The 18,308-nt window shown below is 43.6% G+C and overlaps 1 protein-coding gene and 1 pseudogene across 1 annotated transcript; both read left to right on the top strand.

The window, feature by feature from the left end:
* Positions 1 to 5,128: 5,128 nt before the first annotated feature.
* Positions 5,129 to 9,576, top strand: LOC136484265 (calcium-dependent protein kinase 8). The gene is made up of 8 exons (XM_066481532.1): positions 5,129 to 6,131; positions 6,640 to 6,763; positions 6,983 to 7,126; positions 7,213 to 7,365; positions 7,736 to 7,851; positions 8,229 to 8,396; positions 8,481 to 8,711; positions 9,203 to 9,576. The coding sequence occupies exons 1-8, from the start codon at positions 5,619 to 5,621 to the stop codon at positions 9,350 to 9,352; spliced, it is 1,599 nt and encodes a 532-aa protein (XP_066337629.1). The 5' UTR covers positions 5,129 to 5,618; the 3' UTR covers positions 9,353 to 9,576.
* Positions 9,577 to 11,081: 1,505 nt separating this feature from the next.
* On the top strand, positions 11,082 to 17,121 carry LOC136454832 (tRNA (guanine(26)-N(2))-dimethyltransferase 1-like; annotated as a pseudogene).
* Positions 17,122 to 18,308: the final 1,187 nt, after the last annotated feature.

Raw genomic sequence — 18,308 nt, 5'->3', positions numbered from 1 at the left:
TTGGTCCTCAGCGTCCGGTCGCCCGATGACAACCACGTGTCACCTGTGTTCAATGGCATTCTTCCGATCTCAACGGTCATCTTCTGACCGGACGCAGCAGCTTCAACTTGACCGGCCGCTGGACCTCAGCGTCCGGTCGTTTACAGTAAGGTACCGACCTTGACCGGACGTGTCCGGTCGCACGTGATCGGACGTAGCCCAGCGTCCGGTCACACTCCAGCTCCTACGTCACCATACGTCAGCCTAACCGGACGCGCCCTGCCAGCGTCCGATGCGCTCTGTGAGACCCTGTCTTTTCTGTGTAGGGCGCCGGTGGCACCGTCAGACTGTCCGTACTCTACAGGTGGACACTCCGCTAGTGGAGTTTCTTCACCAAGTTGATCCACATCAACTGCAACCCCATCTCCTTTGTAAATATGTCAACACCACCAAGTATACACCACCATGTGTATGTGTGTTAGCTTTTCATAACATTTCCCAAAGGATGTTAGCCACTCAACTTGCCACGCCACTCGATCCTAGCGATGATGCAAAGTTAGATCACTCGAGTGGCACTAGATGACTGATATGTAAACAAGTTTGCTCCTCTTTATAGTACGGCCATCTATCCTAAACCCGGTCATAAACTTCTCTACACACCTATGACCGGTGAAATGAAATGCCCTAGGTTATACCTTTGCCTTGCGCATTCCATTCCATCTCCTCCAACGTCGATGCAACACATGCACCAACACGATCAACAATGATATGATCCACTTCATATCATCACGTGATCATATTGGTTCATCAATCTTGACTTCACTTGCTTTTCACCGTTGCCTTCGTCCATCAGCGCCAAGTCTTGCTTAAGCTTCACCGCCACGCGGTCCATCGCTCCAAAGCCTTCAACTTGCCCTTCACGCTTGCAACCGGTCCATCAAGCCAAGTCTTGTCTTGATCTTCTCCACCTTGATCACATGACTCAATGTCATGTCTCATGTGCAATGAGCTCCTTCATCATCACATGTGTGAGCTTTGCAACATCTCCAAGCTATTTTCACCTTCATGGCATATATTGCTCACACATATGTACCTGTGGACTAATCACATGTGTATCTCACATAAACACAATTAGTCCACCTAGGTTGTCACTCAATTACCAAAACCAAACAAGGACCTTTCAAGCGTCCGGTCCTCACGACCACAGCGTCCGGTCAATGTTTCTCAGTGAGAAACACTACCGCGACATATCGCCACCTCTTGAACCCTTGCTCAAATATGCTAACCACCATGTGTATCACCTTGTGCATGTGTGTTAGCATATTTTCACAAACATTCTCAAGGATTATGTTAGCACACTAGGATTTTAGATGCAATGCATGATCAAATGACACCTAGTGGCACTCGATAGACCGCTTAGCCAAAGAATTCCTCTATTTATAGTATGGCTATCGATCCTAAACCACTCAAACCCTCTATGGTGTCTTGAGTGCAAAACAAAAATGGCCCTATGCTTATACCTTTGCCTTGAGCCCATTTTTATTTTTCTCTTTCTTCTTTTCCAAGTAGATCACTTGATCACCTTATGGTCATCACCATCATCACCATGATCATCTCTAGGCTCCACCACTTGGAATGGGACCATCCTTTCGTGTCTACACACTTAGCATTAGGATTAGTCCCTAGGTTTTATCAATTAGCCAAAACCAAACTAGGGCTTTTCACATGTACATGTGGAACCAAGTGAATTGTACCAAAAATCACTATGCAAATATAGGAACGAGCTCACCTTATAATCAATGGTGCTCCGGACGTCCAGACGCGCACATCTATGGTGAGGTGAGTTTTTTTAGAAAGGTTGGGGGTGAGTGGATGATACGGTTGTTGGGCTACGTCGCGGTCCACCATCGGTACGGTCCGGGAACGACTCTTCATCGCTTAAAAACTGAACCATGCATGGCATGTCCGTCAATAAAAATCCGAGCACGATCATGGCATGGCAGCTACTTCCTCCGTCTCACGAAAGAATGCAATTCTCATATCCAAAGAGTCAAACAATTCAAACTTTAACTACAATTATATAAAAAAGTACTAACACTTATGAAACAAAACAAGTATCATTACATTAGTTATACAATATATTTTTATAATAAATTTATTTGAAGATGTAAATGCTAATATTTTTTCTATAAACTTGGTCAAAGTTGACTTAGTTTGACCGGCATGCTTTCTATAATTGCATTCTTTTTGGACGGATGGAGTAAAACCAACCAACCGACGTGCATGTTTATGGACTGAACCTTGTGCTACCGACCTACACTCACCGTCGGATCCCTCACCGTCTGGGTCTTTTTCTGGACACCAGACTACCAGAGACGCGCACACACGCCATCGTCTCGTAAACCGTCTCGTCGACCGGTCGACGTCACTGTCTCATACCCCCTCCTGTAGAAAGCAGAAAGTCGGCATCCGATCCGATCGCGAAGCAAAAGAGAGAGGGCCACTAGAAGGCCGAACGCTGTCGATACGCAGAATTTCCGGAATAAAGTGCTGATATCTTTTCCACACGCGCGAAGCCTGAAAGTCTGAACTGAACTTTCATCTTCCACGCCGTATAACAGATGGTGATCCCCTGAATTGAAGCTTCTGCTCATGTCTTTGTCAGATGTTCAGAGTACGTAGTCCATATATGGCTCTAGAAAAGACTGAACTGAACCTCAACGTAGAGCATTTCGTTGCTAGCACACGCATGCCATTTTCCAATATTACTCCACTAATCTGCATCTCAGGTGGAGAGTTCTTCATCTCGGCTTTATGAGTGGAGCAATATGGCAAAACGAGGTTGTCGAGTGCCCAAGAAGCTGCACATGGCAAAACGAGGCCATCGAGTGCCTGCTGCTCTGCTTTCCGCAGAGACTCGGATCTGTCTCCGGAGTCCAGACTCCCGTGGGCGGTGGGCTCCTCCACTCTCCGGGAGCATCATGCCAGATTCGATTCCCCTCTTGCTCCCGCCCGCCAGAAATCATTCGCTTTCCTCTCCTCTGTCAACAAAAGTCCGCTCCTTGTCTCCGCAAATAAACAATCCAGGAAAGGCTGCTCGAGAAGAGGAGGAGAACAGATTCCAGGCCGGCTTCGGCGTCGGAATTCAGAAAACCAAACCAAAACTGCAGCAGCTCAGTTATCAGCAGTTTCAGCATCATCAGTCATCACTCAGGACGAAATGTACTACGCTTACAACAAGGAAGAAATGCACGATGCAGGCAGGATCAGAAACCTGAAGCTCTGAAATACATAGTAGCAGTATGGATTCTGGAAATCCTTTTTCTCTGAACTTTGAAGATTGAACAGCAGGCGAGCTCTGAATTCTCTGAACCGCGCCTCCTGTTTCCCTCGGGTGTTGATCGCACGCTTGATCCTGTCAGGTCAGTGAAGTCTGAACTGGACTGAACTGAACGGAACGGAAGCTTCTTTGGTCCCCTGGTTGTTGAACGTTGATCTCGTCAAGCAATCGCGCTGGTCAACAAATGACTGGCGATTAGAATAATCGATGACTCCATGGCGGCCTAGGTTCATGACCAAGCAAGTGTTTTTTTTTCTTCCATTAACAGATATAGACGCACGCTCACCTTTTGTTTTTTGTTGCATACATTCGTACAAACACTACCCTGATGACCTCTTAGACTACGGCAGATCTTGAGGTTGATGGGCATGTACAATGCACTTATATTGCAACTCCAGCTGAAACAGAATGGAGGTGTTCGATACAGCTGAAACAGAATGGCGGTGTTCGATGCAGCTGAAACAGCTGCTGCGGCTGTGGCTGTTATTAAGCCTGTTCGCTTGTTGGTTTCAGCCAGCCCAAATCAGCCAGCCAACAGTGTTTTCCTCTCACAACAAACCAGCACCAGCCAGCCCAAACCAGCCCAGAAAACAACCAACGAACAATGTCAGCCAAATACTACGTCAATGGCAAGATCTTGAGGTTGATTAAGGGCATGTACAATGCAAGAACACTTAAATTGGAGGTGTTCGATACAGGTGAAACAGCTGCTGCGGCTGCGGTTGTTATTATGTCAGCCAAATACTACGTTAATGGCAACAGCTTGCAGCAGCTGCTGCTTAAAGAGAGAATAACAGAAACAAAGCACTAGAGCCTCAACCTATCCCAGCCTAAAATGGGAAAAAGATTAAAAAAAGATAGCTCTTCACCAATTTTCAGTTACCATGCTGAAACTGTTATTTTTCACCCTGAAACAGCTCCAAGCGTGTATCCAAATGTCCACGCGGGCATGGAAAAATGAAAACCGCACGTAAGCGTCTAACTAAGTGTTCCTATACACGGCCAAGTAACCACAGTTGTTTCACTGTTAACATATATGTCGCCCTAACACAGAAAGTAGAATCTCTGAAAAATGTTCGAGCAAAGATAAGGTACTGAAACATGGGTGGTCAGAATTCACCAACGAAACCTACAAACTGAACAAGAGCATGGAAATTACAAGTTAGAGGTGATTGGTTTTCACCTCTGTTTTGTTTTTTCCCCCCTTCAACCGGTGTCATAAAAGGGGGATGGATTGCTTAAGGAAACATCGCTTTCTTGCTTACCAAACCCTCCTTCCAACCGTCGCTTCCAGGCCGCTTGTCGACGACGTCTAATTCCACTCTCTAAAGTCTCCCCTGACGGACGCGCTTTCAAACTTCAGGCTGTCGTCTTCACACCTTTTCCAGTCTTTTGTACAGCAGTAGTATTCCAAAAAGATCTCCTGCCGTTCAAATTTAAAATATCCCTTTCGTTTAGTAGAGTTAAGTATGCTGTTGAGGTTGTAAAAACGTTATTTTTTTTTTCTCCTTTCTATCGTCTAATAAAAATCCGACAAAAACTTTTCGCCTGCCTCTCGAAAAAAAAATCCCTTTTGTGAATCCTATGTTAACCCCATCCCATTCTACTCAACTCCACCCCTTTCAAAAAAATTGCTACTGCACTCCAGTCAGAATTTGTTTACGGCTTCAATAAAGTTTAAACAATTAGAACTAATTCGTTCTGAATTTTACAGTACTACTAGTCCGTGTATTGAAGAGGGCAAAAACTCTGAAAATGACTATAGAGGAGGGAGCATTATAAAGCTGACGGTCCCAATATAAACCGACAACTCTGTGGCCATGAAAAAAAATGTTCTTGGACACGAGCTGACCAGTGTTATTCCCCCTGCTCTGCTGACTCACGCATTTCCAGAGGCCAACTGCTCCATTCCTGGGATTATCCATACTAGTTCCGCTGAAATCCCCACCATCTCCCCGATATCCCCGAAAAAGGGCGGATCTTTTCGCTTAACCGGCAGTCTTCTCCACAAAAACCACGAGAAAGGTTGCAGTTTCCTCCTGCTAGTTTGCGCTGGCTGGCTTATAGTGCCCGCTTCTAGAACGCGTCCAGAATTCGTAGACTCGCCCCCGCCCCGCCCCAGCTCACACGCCAAGTCCCAGTACAAAGCCTACGGAATTTCCCCCAACCCCAATTCGAGTTGTTCTCTTCGCTTTCAGTCAGTCGCCGCCGCCAGCTGCTGAACTGAAAGTTGAAACCAGCTCTCCGGGGGTCCGATTTCCCCCAATTTTGTTTCTGCTAGGAGGCCGCGGCGGCGACCATGGGCAACTGCTGTGCCGCGCCGTTGACGGAGGGGAGCGGCAAGAACCGCCCCAAGAAGCAGAAGGCGAACCCCTACAACGTCGCGTACAACCGCGGGGCGGCGCCGCCGTCGGCGCGCCCGGGCCTGGTGGTGCTGCGGGACCCGACGGGGCGGGACCTCGGCGCGCAGTACGAGCTGGGCGGCGAGCTGGGCCGCGGCGAGTTCGGCATCACGTACCTGTGCACGGAGTCCGCCACGAGGGCGCGGTACGCGTGCAAGTCCATCTCCAAGCGCAAGCTGCGGACGCCCGTCGACGTGGAGGACGTGCGCCGGGAGGTGGACATCATGCGCCACATGCCGGCGCACCCCAACATCGTCAGCCTCCGCGCCGCCTACGAGGATGAGGACGCCGTGCACCTCGTCATGGAGCTCTGCGAGGGAGGGGAGCTCTTCGACAGGATCGTTGCCCGGGGCCACTACACCGAGCGTGCCGCCGCCGCCGTCACGCGCACCATCGTGGAGGTCGTCCAGGTGAACATCTCTTTCTTCTTGCTTCTTGATTCCTATTACTAGCTTCTTGTTTACTACTTAAAGTTGTATGATTGCTACTAGTAGTGTTTGTTACTCTGTTATATTCTTTTATGAAATTATAGTTCAGACTAGGAACCTCTTTGCTTGTCGCTCAAGTTGGCACTGGCTGATATTTTGATGATTTGGTGATTGGTCATGAATCATGAGCGGGTGTTGATCATTTTTGTCCTATTTGACGAGTACGAAACATGCTTTTCAATGGGTTTTCAACCTCTGGAGCTAGTTTTTTTAATAAATGATTAATCAGATTGTAATAATTATCTTTGAGGAGCTATTTTAGTCGAATACATTTTACTGCAAATATTTGTAGTAGGAGTCACATTGGCAAAGCAATATCATTTTTTTCTACTTTGTTCCTTGCACTATTTTTTTTAACATAAACAGTATATAACTTTATTTTTGCATCATTCATGTGTCGTGACATGAATCCTTGTTCTTTACTGTGCAGATGTGCCACAGGCATGGTGTCATGCACCGGGACCTTAAACCAGAGAACTTTTTATATGCAAACAAGAAGGAGAGTTCCCCCCTGAAAGCAATTGATTTTGGGCTGTCTGTGTTCTTCAGGCCTGGTAAGTTTTTAAGGACAACTAATGAGCAATCAATTATTTTTTCAACACATGGCATTTGTTGTGCCTATGGAAAATAAGAAAGTGGAGTGTCTATATGTAATTTCCCATTGTAATGTGCTTCATTTCCCAGCAACATAGAGCTAACTTCGTTGATGCAGTTTATTGGACATATGCATATCTTTACAGAAAATCTGAATAATTATTGGCTTTCGTATGTAGGTGAGCGATTTACTGAAATCGTAGGCAGTCCATACTACATGGCTCCAGAGGTTCTAAAGCGAAACTATGGCCCTGAAGTTGATGTCTGGAGTGCTGGAGTGATACTTTACATACTTCTTTGTGGTGTACCACCATTTTGGGCAGGTACTTTCAAACTCTGGTCTGGAATGCATGCATGTTAATAATAAGTTAGAACACGATCATAATCCCATATTCGTTATGCTCTGCAGAAACTGAACAGGGAGTAGCACAGGCAATTATACGATCTGTTGTAGATTTCAAAAGAGAACCATGGCCCAGAGTATCTGAGCCTGCTAAAGATCTTGTCAGGCGGATGCTGGACCCAAATCCATTAACACGGTTTACTGCAGCACAAGTACTTGGTAAGCCTCACTATCACCTATTCCTATTGCACAACGGGCTTAGGATGCTACCACTCTATGATTGTTATTTGTTAGGGAAAATTTGAATCTTAATTGGTGATGTGCCAGAATTATGTATTGGCTGTCATGAACCAGACTTTCCTTAAAATTCTCATTCTGGGAGTTATACAATACACAGAAGATTTATATGACTATGCAAGTGTGATTTGCTATTCGAAAGAGTTAATGTCCTGTACTTCTATCTTTCTACTATCATTCTGTTATAGTGTATTTTATTGAAATACGATGCTTGAATTATTATGATTTTACTAATTGTATGTATCAAATTATTTTATCATTGCTTTTCTGACAATGTTAGTTGAATGAGCAGAGCATCCATGGTTACATGACTCTAAAAAGATGCCAGACATTTCTCTTGGTGATACTGTCCGAGCAAGATTGCAGCAATTTGCTGCAATGAACAAGTTAAAGAAGAAAGCACTAAGGGTAAGATTTACTGCATGTTGGTAGCAAACATAATCACCTTCCTTATTGGACATGGCCCTGTTTGGATCCACCCAACTAATGTTTAGCCAGCTAAAAGTTCTCCTAGCTAAACTTTAGCTGGGGTGTTTGGATCCTCTAACTAATAGACTCAGCTAAATTTTAGCTGAGTTTAGCTAGGTTGAAGCAGCTAAACTCAGCTAAACTTTAGCTGGTCTTTTAGCAGGGCCTTTTGGATCCTAGCAGCTAAATTTAGCCAGCTAAAGTTTAGTTTGTGGATCCAAACAGGCCCATAGAAGGTGCATGCAAAATACAAGAAGAATGGAATATTGGGTATCATCTAGTTAAAGTGATTTAATTTTATGCTTAACCATCCGCAGGTGATTGCTGAGCATCTGTCTGTGGAGGAAGTAGCTGACATACAGCAAATGTTTGATAAGATGGATGTGAACAAGAATGGCAAGCTAACATTCGAGGAATTCAAGGCCGGCCTTCATAAACTGGGAAACCAAATGCCTGATTCAGATCTTCAGATATTGATGGATGCTGTGAGTTACTAACCAAAGATACTCTACACTAGTGCTAAATTATCTTGGACAAACTCGTTAAATGCTACTTTCAATGCTTTGCAGGCTGATGTTGATAAAAATGGGACCCTAGATTATGGGGAATTCGTCACTGTGTCTGTTCATGTGAGAAAAATAGGCAACGACGAACACATCGAAAAGGCCTTCACATACTTCGACAGGAATAAGAGTGGGTATATAGAAATCGAAGAGCTTAGAGAGGCGCTATCTGATGAACTGGAGGGAAATGATGAAGACATTATTAATAGCATCATCCGAGATGTGGACACAGACAAGGTCAGCAAAATCAACCTCCATAGGCCACAAATTTTAGTTTGTAGTACACTTATGCTGGTAAAATGCTAGTGTATTTGGTTTTTAACAATGCTAATAAATGAACTCATATCATCAACGGCGTACCTAGTATGGGAGTAGCGGAGAAAACCTATTGGGATGTTGTAGTTTCTGGATTAAAAGAAGTGTGCCTTGTCCATGGTCGCATGACACGGTCAAGGTTCAGGTGCTGCTAGTTGCCAGGCATGGACTTAATTTATTTGACTAAAGGATAGTTGACTGTAATAAATCTGTATTGTTTTAAAATAGACAGCATCTGGGACCGAGAGAGCGAGAAGGATAGGATAAGGCCATAAGGGCTTGTGATACAATGTGATTGGGGCTTTAGAGTAATTAAAAGTAGCAAGTTTGATCAGTTCAAATTCCCCTCTGGTCACAAGACCAACCTGTCCGGTCAACCTAACAACAAGGTGTTATCTGTGCTATTTTGTCAGGACGGGAAGATAAGCTACGATGAGTTCGCGGCGATGATGAAGGCCGGCACTGACTGGAGGAAGGCCTCTCGGCAGTATTCGAGGCAACGGTTCAGCAACCTGAGCCTGAAGCTCCAGAAGGACGGGTCCCTCGGCGCCGAGACACGATAGGCCGCCACCACGCCACCGAACGGGGAAGGCAAGAAGGCCATATGCTGATGTCCTGAGCTGAAGTGTGGTGGCTATTGAGTGTTCATCCGTTTGTTTGTTTGTTTTGCTGTGCGGGATTTGGTCAGTCAGTCAGGTTATTCGATTCCACGTTCCATTTTACACGGTGAAATCTACAGTTGAGCTGTAATTCTTGGGTTTGTGATTGTAATGATGGTGGTTGTGCCCGTACGTATTGTAGATCGATGCAGCAGCGTGTACTTACAAAGAACGCTGCAGTAGCACAAGTAGTCTTGCTTGTAACTTGTAAGTAGAATTTGTTTGTGTGATGCAACTGCATGATGGTTGCCGGCAAAACTGTGTGAATGCCTACAGCTGCCCCCAGCCCTTGCTGATGCAGTGCTGCCGATGGCTTGCCGGCGCTGCTTAGTGCTCTGGCACCAGGCCTGTATGTAGGGCAATACAAGAAACTGGCACGGTGTGGTTGTCCGTTGCCGGAGGCAATCCGCCGGCAACAGAATGGCGGTTGTGCAGTCTCAAATCCATGTTTTTTTTTGCCCTGTTCGCTCGAAGCTACTTCAGCAGTATTTTCCAGTGAACGAACAATGTTTTTCTCTCAAAAAAATCAGCATAAGCCAAATTTCAGTGAATAAACAGTGTTCTCAAGGAGACACTAGGCTGATATGGCTACGAAAGATACCCGTATGTTGCTGATACGTTTCATAGTGACCACTGAGATTCCTCAGGATCAACTTCCTCTATGCCACCCTAGGCATCGTGGATCTCAGCAGGCATCTCACTGCTCTCTTCAGGATTCAGATTCAAACTTGTAGCCCTCTTCAGATGGGCACCGATGTCCCTGTGGATTTAAGAGCAGCCCCAATGTGACATGCTGATTGGTACTTGTTATTCCCATTCTCCATGTTCGCATGGAGTTTTCATGTCATTTTTATCTTATTACTTGCAGTTAGTCTTATCCTGTATTAGATCAATATAACCTAAGACATAAACATATAAAAAGCCTGTTCGTTTGGCTGTGGCTTGTCGTAAACGATCGTAAATTTATAGCCTGGAACAGTATTTTTCTCTCACACAAACCAGCCAGCAGTACTTCTTCACGAAACAGCAACGATACGAACCAGCCAACCGAACAGGCTGAAAGTGTCTTGGTGTTGGGTTGTTCTAAAATATTCTTATCCTTCGTACCTCTATTAAAACATGAGACCTTAACTACAATGTAGAGATTACTACATGCGATAAAATTTAAACAACCAAACACCAAGATACTGTTGTATATGCTTACAGAAGCAGCAACTACCTCTCTATCAAAAGGTTGGACCACTTGAAGAATTCGCATTCTCTCAAGCTATTGGAATCTCACGTGTTTTCACAAGTTGAGAGGGAGACCCTTAAATCAAAGACTTACCTGACAAAAGCTAAAAAGTTACTCCTTAACAATCCGACAATTATCAATAAAAATCCATTATCTAAAAAACAATCTGACAATCGGATTCTTTCCCTTCCTAAGCTCCTCTTTCAAGTCTTTGATTTCAGTCCTCACGTTCCCAATCTCAAGTTTGATGTCACATACCATCTTCAACTCGGTAGGTGGGCCCGAATCATCCCGTGTATATTGTATGATATTCGTGTGAAAGAGGAAAGAATTGTAATGATATACTTCAAAATAGACTAAATAGTAATGATTAAATTCGCTGAAACTTTGATAATTATAATGGTGCCGAGCCAAATAATACCCTAATATAAAATTCCACGTATATTTGCCCAGCCATTCAAACTTGCCTCGTTCCCCTCCTCCTCGCATCCCTCTCGTCCGTACGCCGCCGCCGCCGCCTGCCTCGCACCGCCGACAGCGTCTCAGCCCAGATCGAACCTCCCCCTTCCCAAATCGGGTTCTAGTTGGGCTCCCGCCACCGCCGCCGCCCTACACCAGGTGCCGAGGCATTCGCCGGTGAAGAGCGCCCAGCAGGTATTCCGATCCCCTTCTCTTCCCTGTTTGCTGTGCGAAACCGAGTTCACAAACTACCTCAAGCTATTTGGTTATTCGATGCCTAGTAACTTCTAACTTTTTGCGAAAAGTATTGTCTTACATGTGTACACCCATGCCCCTCTACTAGATTCGCCCCTGGGTTTTGGATTTGGAGACATGGCAGAAGTGGATGACAAGCTTAAGGACTACGAGATCAGGAAGGAGGGAGAGGCAGAGATCCTCTTGCACAAGAGGAACGCCGTCTTTTACAATCCCGTGCAGGTCTGTTCGTGTTCCATTTTTCGTGTTTTTTTTTCTTTTTTATTCAAAAATAGGGGCGCTGCTCTATCGGTTCCTTATCTGCGTTAGCTAACAATCTGCACTCATGAATTTGTTTGTAGCAATTACTGCAGTGGCCTGTTGACTTCCAGTTGATCAGTCTTTACCGCTTGTAGAACTTCTGCTGGATTCCAAATTGAGCGTTGGGTCGTGATTGGTGTGGGATTGGGTCTGTAGGCTTCAAGTTTATCTAGTTCTACTATTCGGGTGCTTTGTGCCTTTTAAAACTATTTTGTTATCACAATTCATTTGCATTTACTAGTGCTTCGCATAGACTGGTAGCGGTTAAGCTTGCTATTACGCAGAGACCAAACAGCGAATTGTGTTTTGTGTATGTCTTGTTTATCTTTCTGTCAATTGAGTTTCTGTGGAGATCAATTAGTGATCAAGTTGTCCACTCCAAGTTTACCTCGTTCTACCAGTTTGTGCAGCTAAATGAATTTATCCATTTGACCTATTTGCTTATCATAGTGTATGGGAACAGTGTAAGTTTCAAATTGCTTAAATATATTGCAAACTCCTAACAGTAGATCGAGCTTCTGCATACCATATTCTGGTATTGGATTATGCACCTGGCAAAAAAAAGTCTAATGGTTTCACATCACAGTATTTATTATGGCTTCATTGAAGAAGATAACAGTTTCAAATTGTGATGTAACTCCCTGATTTTTTCCATAACAGATACATAGCTATGAAACATACTTTTTCTCTAGTGAAAGTAGTTACAGTTTGTTGACAGTCAATTTTGTTATTGTTTAAAGTTGATACGTTGAGGAAAAATCACATATGGCTCCAAAGTTAGGGATGATTTCCCAGTTGTACCATCATACAGATTTCTGAAAATTGAAGTTTACTGCTTTGATTAGGTTCACAACAGAGACATGTCCATTGCTGTTTTAAGGACCTTTGTTGCCAAGCGCAAGGAAGAACATGAAGCGTTGGTGGACAAGAGGAATACATCACATGAAAAAAACAAACAGAGTGAAACATCCAGTCAAAATGGAGAGGATGCGTCAACTGGCCAGCAAGATGAAATGGATGTTGTTTGTGAAAAGGAGCTAAATAAAGCTGAAGATCAAATTGATGATCTGTCAAAAGAAGCAACAAAACCTTCCTGGAAAGTAACCAGAGAGCTTAAGCCACCACTTGTCCTCGAGGTGAGACTTTCTCATAATAATATGGAAATTAGGTTTGAAAACGGATCGAATACGAACAAATATATATGGATATGAATACAGATAGTTATTTTTTATCGGATTCAGATTCGGACACAAATATTGTCAAGTGTGTTGGATACAGATTCTAATGGATAGCTTGGGTCAAGGGATAGTCGGATAATAATAAAATACTACATATCTGTATCATATACCAACTTGAATATCCATCTGAAAGGGGCATTGAATATCTGGGCTTGGTTACAGACAGATTAAATCCTTCGGAAGGATGGATAGATGGGAATATCCTTCCCACATTTCATCCCTAATGGAAGTTTCTGTGTACTTCTACATCAACATTAACTGATATCTAGTTTTTTTTTTTCAAATATCTAGTTTTCTTTTCATAATATCTAGGTTTGTAGATTGCACTGCTAATTTTTTTCCCCAGGCTTTGGCTGATACTGGGTTGCGATCTCTCCGGTATGCCCGTGAAGTTGAGGGCTTAGGAAAGGTAGTTGCTCTGGACAATGATAAAGGTAATGCTACAGTTTACTAAACTTGCTTCTTATGTTCCTAGCTGTTGACGCCTCTGCACTTGATTTCGCTAATTCGCTATGGTTCTTGTTTCTTCAGCTTCTGTCGAAGATTGCAAGCGAAACATAAAGTTTAATGGCGCTTCCACTACTAGTAAGTGGAAGCTTACTTGGTTGATGCTCGAATTCACATGCTGATGCATCCAAAAGAATTTGATGTGGTAAGGTATTCGAGAAAATATTTCTAAATCTGACATTTTGTTACCGTTATTTTTTCTAAGATGAAAACACAATGGATTCAATGTTGCTGTATACTGTATACATTAGCTTTTTGATTGGAATGATGCACTTGTGTGTGTCAGGGTGTGGGGGTTACCATTTATATGGTTATGTCTCTGGCTACTGACTCTAAATCTGAAGTTTCTGGTATTTATTATGCAAGGGTGAATCTTGTTCTTGGTATAAGTCAATGGACTGAAAAGTCACATGTAAATATGCCATGAAATAATTGCACTAAATGATAATGGTTGTTTCTATAAACATTGCAAATTATATTTAATATGATTTTACACCATATTTTCTTCTCATTGTTCTTAGGTTGATCTTGACCCTTATGGATCACCATCTATATTTCTCGACTCAGCTGTACAGGCTGTTGCTGATGGTGGTTTATTGATGTGCACTGCCACTGATATGGCAGTTCTTTGTGGTACCAATGGAGAAGTTTGTTACTCGAAGTATGTTAGTACTACGTCTTCAAGGAATGTTCTATCTGAGCAGTTTATAGTGTAATAATCAATTATGTTTTGTAGGTATGGTTCATTCCCAACCAAGGGCAAGTATTGCCACGAAATGGCTTTGAGAATCCTCCTTGCCAGTATTGAGGTACATAGGTGATTTACAAATTTCAATATATATATATACCGAGGGTAATGCTTGCCACTGACACCCTTCCCCAAACCCCGCACAGAGCGGGAGCTCTCTACACTGGGTACGCCCTTTATATATACTGAGGACTATAAACTACTTCCATTTCAGGATTTTGCTAAATGATGCATCAAGTTAATCTGCACTTCACATGCTTCATTCTTTGGGTATATTAGTTTCTCATGCCCTTAACCATTCTTTTCTTGCACCAGAGCCATGCAAATCGGTACAAGCGATATATTGTGCCTGTTCTCTGTGTGTTCATGGATTTTTATATCCGTGTTTTTGTTCGAGTATTCACGTGAGTTTCCCCCCTCTAGTTCCTAGTTTGTTTCATATTTGGTTAAAATGCTTTTTTCTAATGTGGCATTGTATATGGATTCCACGTGCAGTTCTGCAAGTGAAATAAAGAATACACCTCTTAAACTTTCTTACATATATCAATGTGTTGGCTGTGACTCTTTCCATCTTCAATGTCTTGCGAGGACTGTTCCGAAGGTATGTTTTGCATACCATTTAACTCTTTGATACAACATTCTTTCTGTTATATATTGACACTCTCTTGACTTTCCTCTTGTTTATTCTTCCTGTATAAGCAGAAGAATAATGGTGTGAAGCATGCACCTGCTATTGGACCTGTTGTTCCTCAAGAGTGCAGTGATTATGGAAAGAAATTTAATGTAGGTGGGCCAATATGGTCAGCTCCTATTCATGATCAAGACTGGGTAGTTTCTACTTTGACAGGTGTTAAGTCAATGAAGGATAGATATCCTGCATATGATAAAATTACTTCAGTTCTAACTACTGTGTCAGAGGTATCTCTACCCCCCTCCCTCCCCCATCAAATGTTAGGTGTGTTTTGGTCAGGGGAAAAGTGTTCCATAGTAGATTTTGACCCTTATTTTCTCTTGCAATTTATTTTCACTTGCCACAAAATCACTATAATCTTAAAGGCACTTTGAATACAAATTCATTGGTGCCACTTTGTATGCACCAAACATTCATATAATTTGACGAATTGTTGTTCAAAATTAAGTTTGACTTTCCCTACTCATGCCTTGTATTGATGCCTGAGGAGTATCAAATTGTTATTCTTGTGACTGTTAAAGGCCTATCAATTTCTAATATTATTTTGTATCGCGAACTCCAGATTTTTTTATGCTTTAGTAGATAGGTTAATTAAAGACAACGCTTGGAAGAGTTTTAAAGCAAGGTCAATGTTTTGATGACCTATTAATCATGGTTTACTGCTCAAGTCAAAGAAACAATGTAGGGGATTCCAAATTATAGTTCACTTTAGCTTTGTCTTAAGTTAAACTTCTAACTTTGAGTTTTTGACCCAACTGTTAGAAAAATATATTAAGATCTATAAGTTCAAATAAATGTACTATCAAAACATATTTCATGGAGAATTTAATAAACCAATTAGACATGGTAGATGTTGGTGTATTTTTCTATAAAATTGGTCACAGTTAGAGAAGTTAGACTTAGGACAAAACCAAAGTATAAGCTATATAATTGGGAACGGAGATATACAATCTAGATGTCAGGCCATTCAGTCAAGAATTTGGTTATCTAGCCAATAGGTTACCCAAGTGCTAATAACCATTTCTGGGCCTTTTTTTATTCCCCTTTTGCATGATAGAAATTGAATGATTGCAGCTAAGTTTTGGGAAGATTTTGCAGAAAGTTTGACTCTATATCTTAAAATTTGTCTTTTGGCAACCTATTATTTTTTTAGAGTGACTAACTGTTCGCCATTCACAGAGTATTTTGTATACTCTCTCAACACTCAACGTCATTTGACTTATTCTTCTAGATGCAGGAGTTACATGACATTCCATTGTTTTTCAGTCTCCATAACATAGCAGGCACTGTTAAGTGCACATCTCCATCTTTGGTTATGTTTCGGTCTGCAGTTCTAAATGCAGGGTATCGGATCTCAAGCACCCATGTTAACCCACTTGGGGTTAAATCTGATGCCCCTTGGGATGTTATTTGGGACATCATGCGCTGCTGGGTATGTTTGGATTGTTCCTATATCTATCATAAGTCAAAATCAGCATCTCGTGTCTTGCCTATATGAACTTCTAAATTACCGTACAAAATTTATTGCAAACCTCAACACAGGTGAAGAATCATCCTATTAAGGAACAGCCACGTGACACACCTGGCACGGCGATCCTTTCGAAATCACCAAAGCTAGAAGTATGTTGTCTATGAATTGGGCCTACAATGTTCCTTGTATGTTTTTTTTTTCTATGTAGGCTGCAAACGGTATATTTATTTATTATTCCTTTTGTGTGTGTGTGTGTGTTTTTATAGGCAAATTTTTCAAGAGCAGTTGCTGCCCTCAGCAAGGCTCAGGCAAAGAAGATTAAACGATTTCTTCCAAACCCAGAACGGCACTGGGGTCCGAAGGTCAGAGCAGGCCGGAAGATCACGAGCAAACATGTCTCTCTGTTGGGCCCTGAGGCTATCAATGGTGCTGTGAATGGTGGTGGTGACTGCCACAAAGAAGGAAACGGTACCGCGCCAGATAATACAGCCCCAGAACCCGAGGGGATCAAAGACGACGTTGAGAATGAACCCTCAAACAAACGCCTGAAACCGCGACGGCGAACCTTGATATGTTTATCAATCTTTCGCCTGGTTCCTTTGTGCCTGTGCTTTGCTTGTTTGTGGCTGATGTGTTATTTATATCACCTGTTAATGTTGAGGGAACAAATTTTGTGCCAATTTTTGCTTGATGTTGATAGCCTGGGGTTCAAATCTTGCCTGGTTGTAAACTTGCCACAGCCAGACAGAGATATGAGATCTAGACTCTAGGCTATCAAAATCGGTAATGCTACCATTAAGACGCCCAGAAGGTCAGACGTCTCGCTCCACCACATGCGCCGCTCGCTTAAAAAAAATATGACTCATCTAACAAAATCAACTTCCGCACGTCTTCCTCCGCTCCTGCCTTTACACCTTCCGCACTCCTAACCTCCTGCCGTAGCGCACCAATGCTCGGCGTCCTCCCCACCGGGAGCTCCCAATGCCTGCAGATCCAGTCGCCCTCTCCCTCACCCTAGCAAGATCTATGGAGCAGCAGCGAGATCTACTCACCTCCGGTGAGATCCATGGAGGTGGCGCGACGGTGTTGCAGTGGAGTGGGTGGCTCTTCTCCACCCCCGCGTGGCGCCTTCTCTCTTCCCGGCGACTGAGCTCCCCCCACCCCGGCGGCCATGGCGCTTCTCGCCTCCCATTCCCCACCGTCGCCGCCGAGCCAAGTCTGGTACTGGTGGCAGTGGTGCTCGTGCGCCGCCGCTCGCTGCCGGCTCCGACCCAGAAGGCTGGAATTGACTGACACAGGCTTTCCTTCCCTTATGTTGCAAAATATATGTTTGGTTTCAATCGTTTTTAAAGGTACGTTGCAGTTGTTTCTTATGGATATTGTAAAGTAGAACGAGGGATATTGCATATGTTGCAAGTGTTTCAGAAGCACGTTGTAAGTGTTTTAGAAGCACGTTGCAAGCATTTGTTCAAAATGTTCATCTATTTCCAGACGTATGCTGCAGTCGTTTTATCTAGATGTGGCATATGTTTTTACATATATGTTGCAACAGTATGTTCTAAATGTTTCAGCCGTTTCAGTCTTATGTTGCAGTAAGTGTTTTTTCATGTTGCAATTGTTTTATCTGGATGTCCTAAATGTTTCATCTATTTCAAATGTATGTTGCATTCAAGTGCATGTTGCAAGTGTAGACCGCCGGCGTTGGTGTCCATGAGGGTGGGCAGGGCCAAGCTGCGGCCATCGGCGCGCGGAGGAGGCGCAGGCCGCCGCCGGCGGTGTGGGGAGGAGGCACAGGCTGCGCGGTGCTGTTGTGGAAGAGGCGGGGGCGAGTCTTTCGGGCAGCCTAGAAAAGACAAGCGTCGCGCCAGTGTGGAAGAGGCGGGGGCGAGTCATCCAAACAGCGTGGACATCGGATCTGAAGCGAGCGGTTCAGATACGAGCGTGAAAACAGAGCTGG

The sequence above is a fragment of the Miscanthus floridulus genome, chromosome 1 (assembly GCF_019320115.1).
Source record: "Miscanthus floridulus cultivar M001 chromosome 1, ASM1932011v1, whole genome shotgun sequence".
Classification (NCBI taxonomy): Eukaryota; Viridiplantae; Streptophyta; class Magnoliopsida; order Poales; family Poaceae; genus Miscanthus; species Miscanthus floridulus.
Note: the sequence above shows the minus strand (reverse complement) of the source record. Positions and strands in the feature narration are given on the sequence as shown.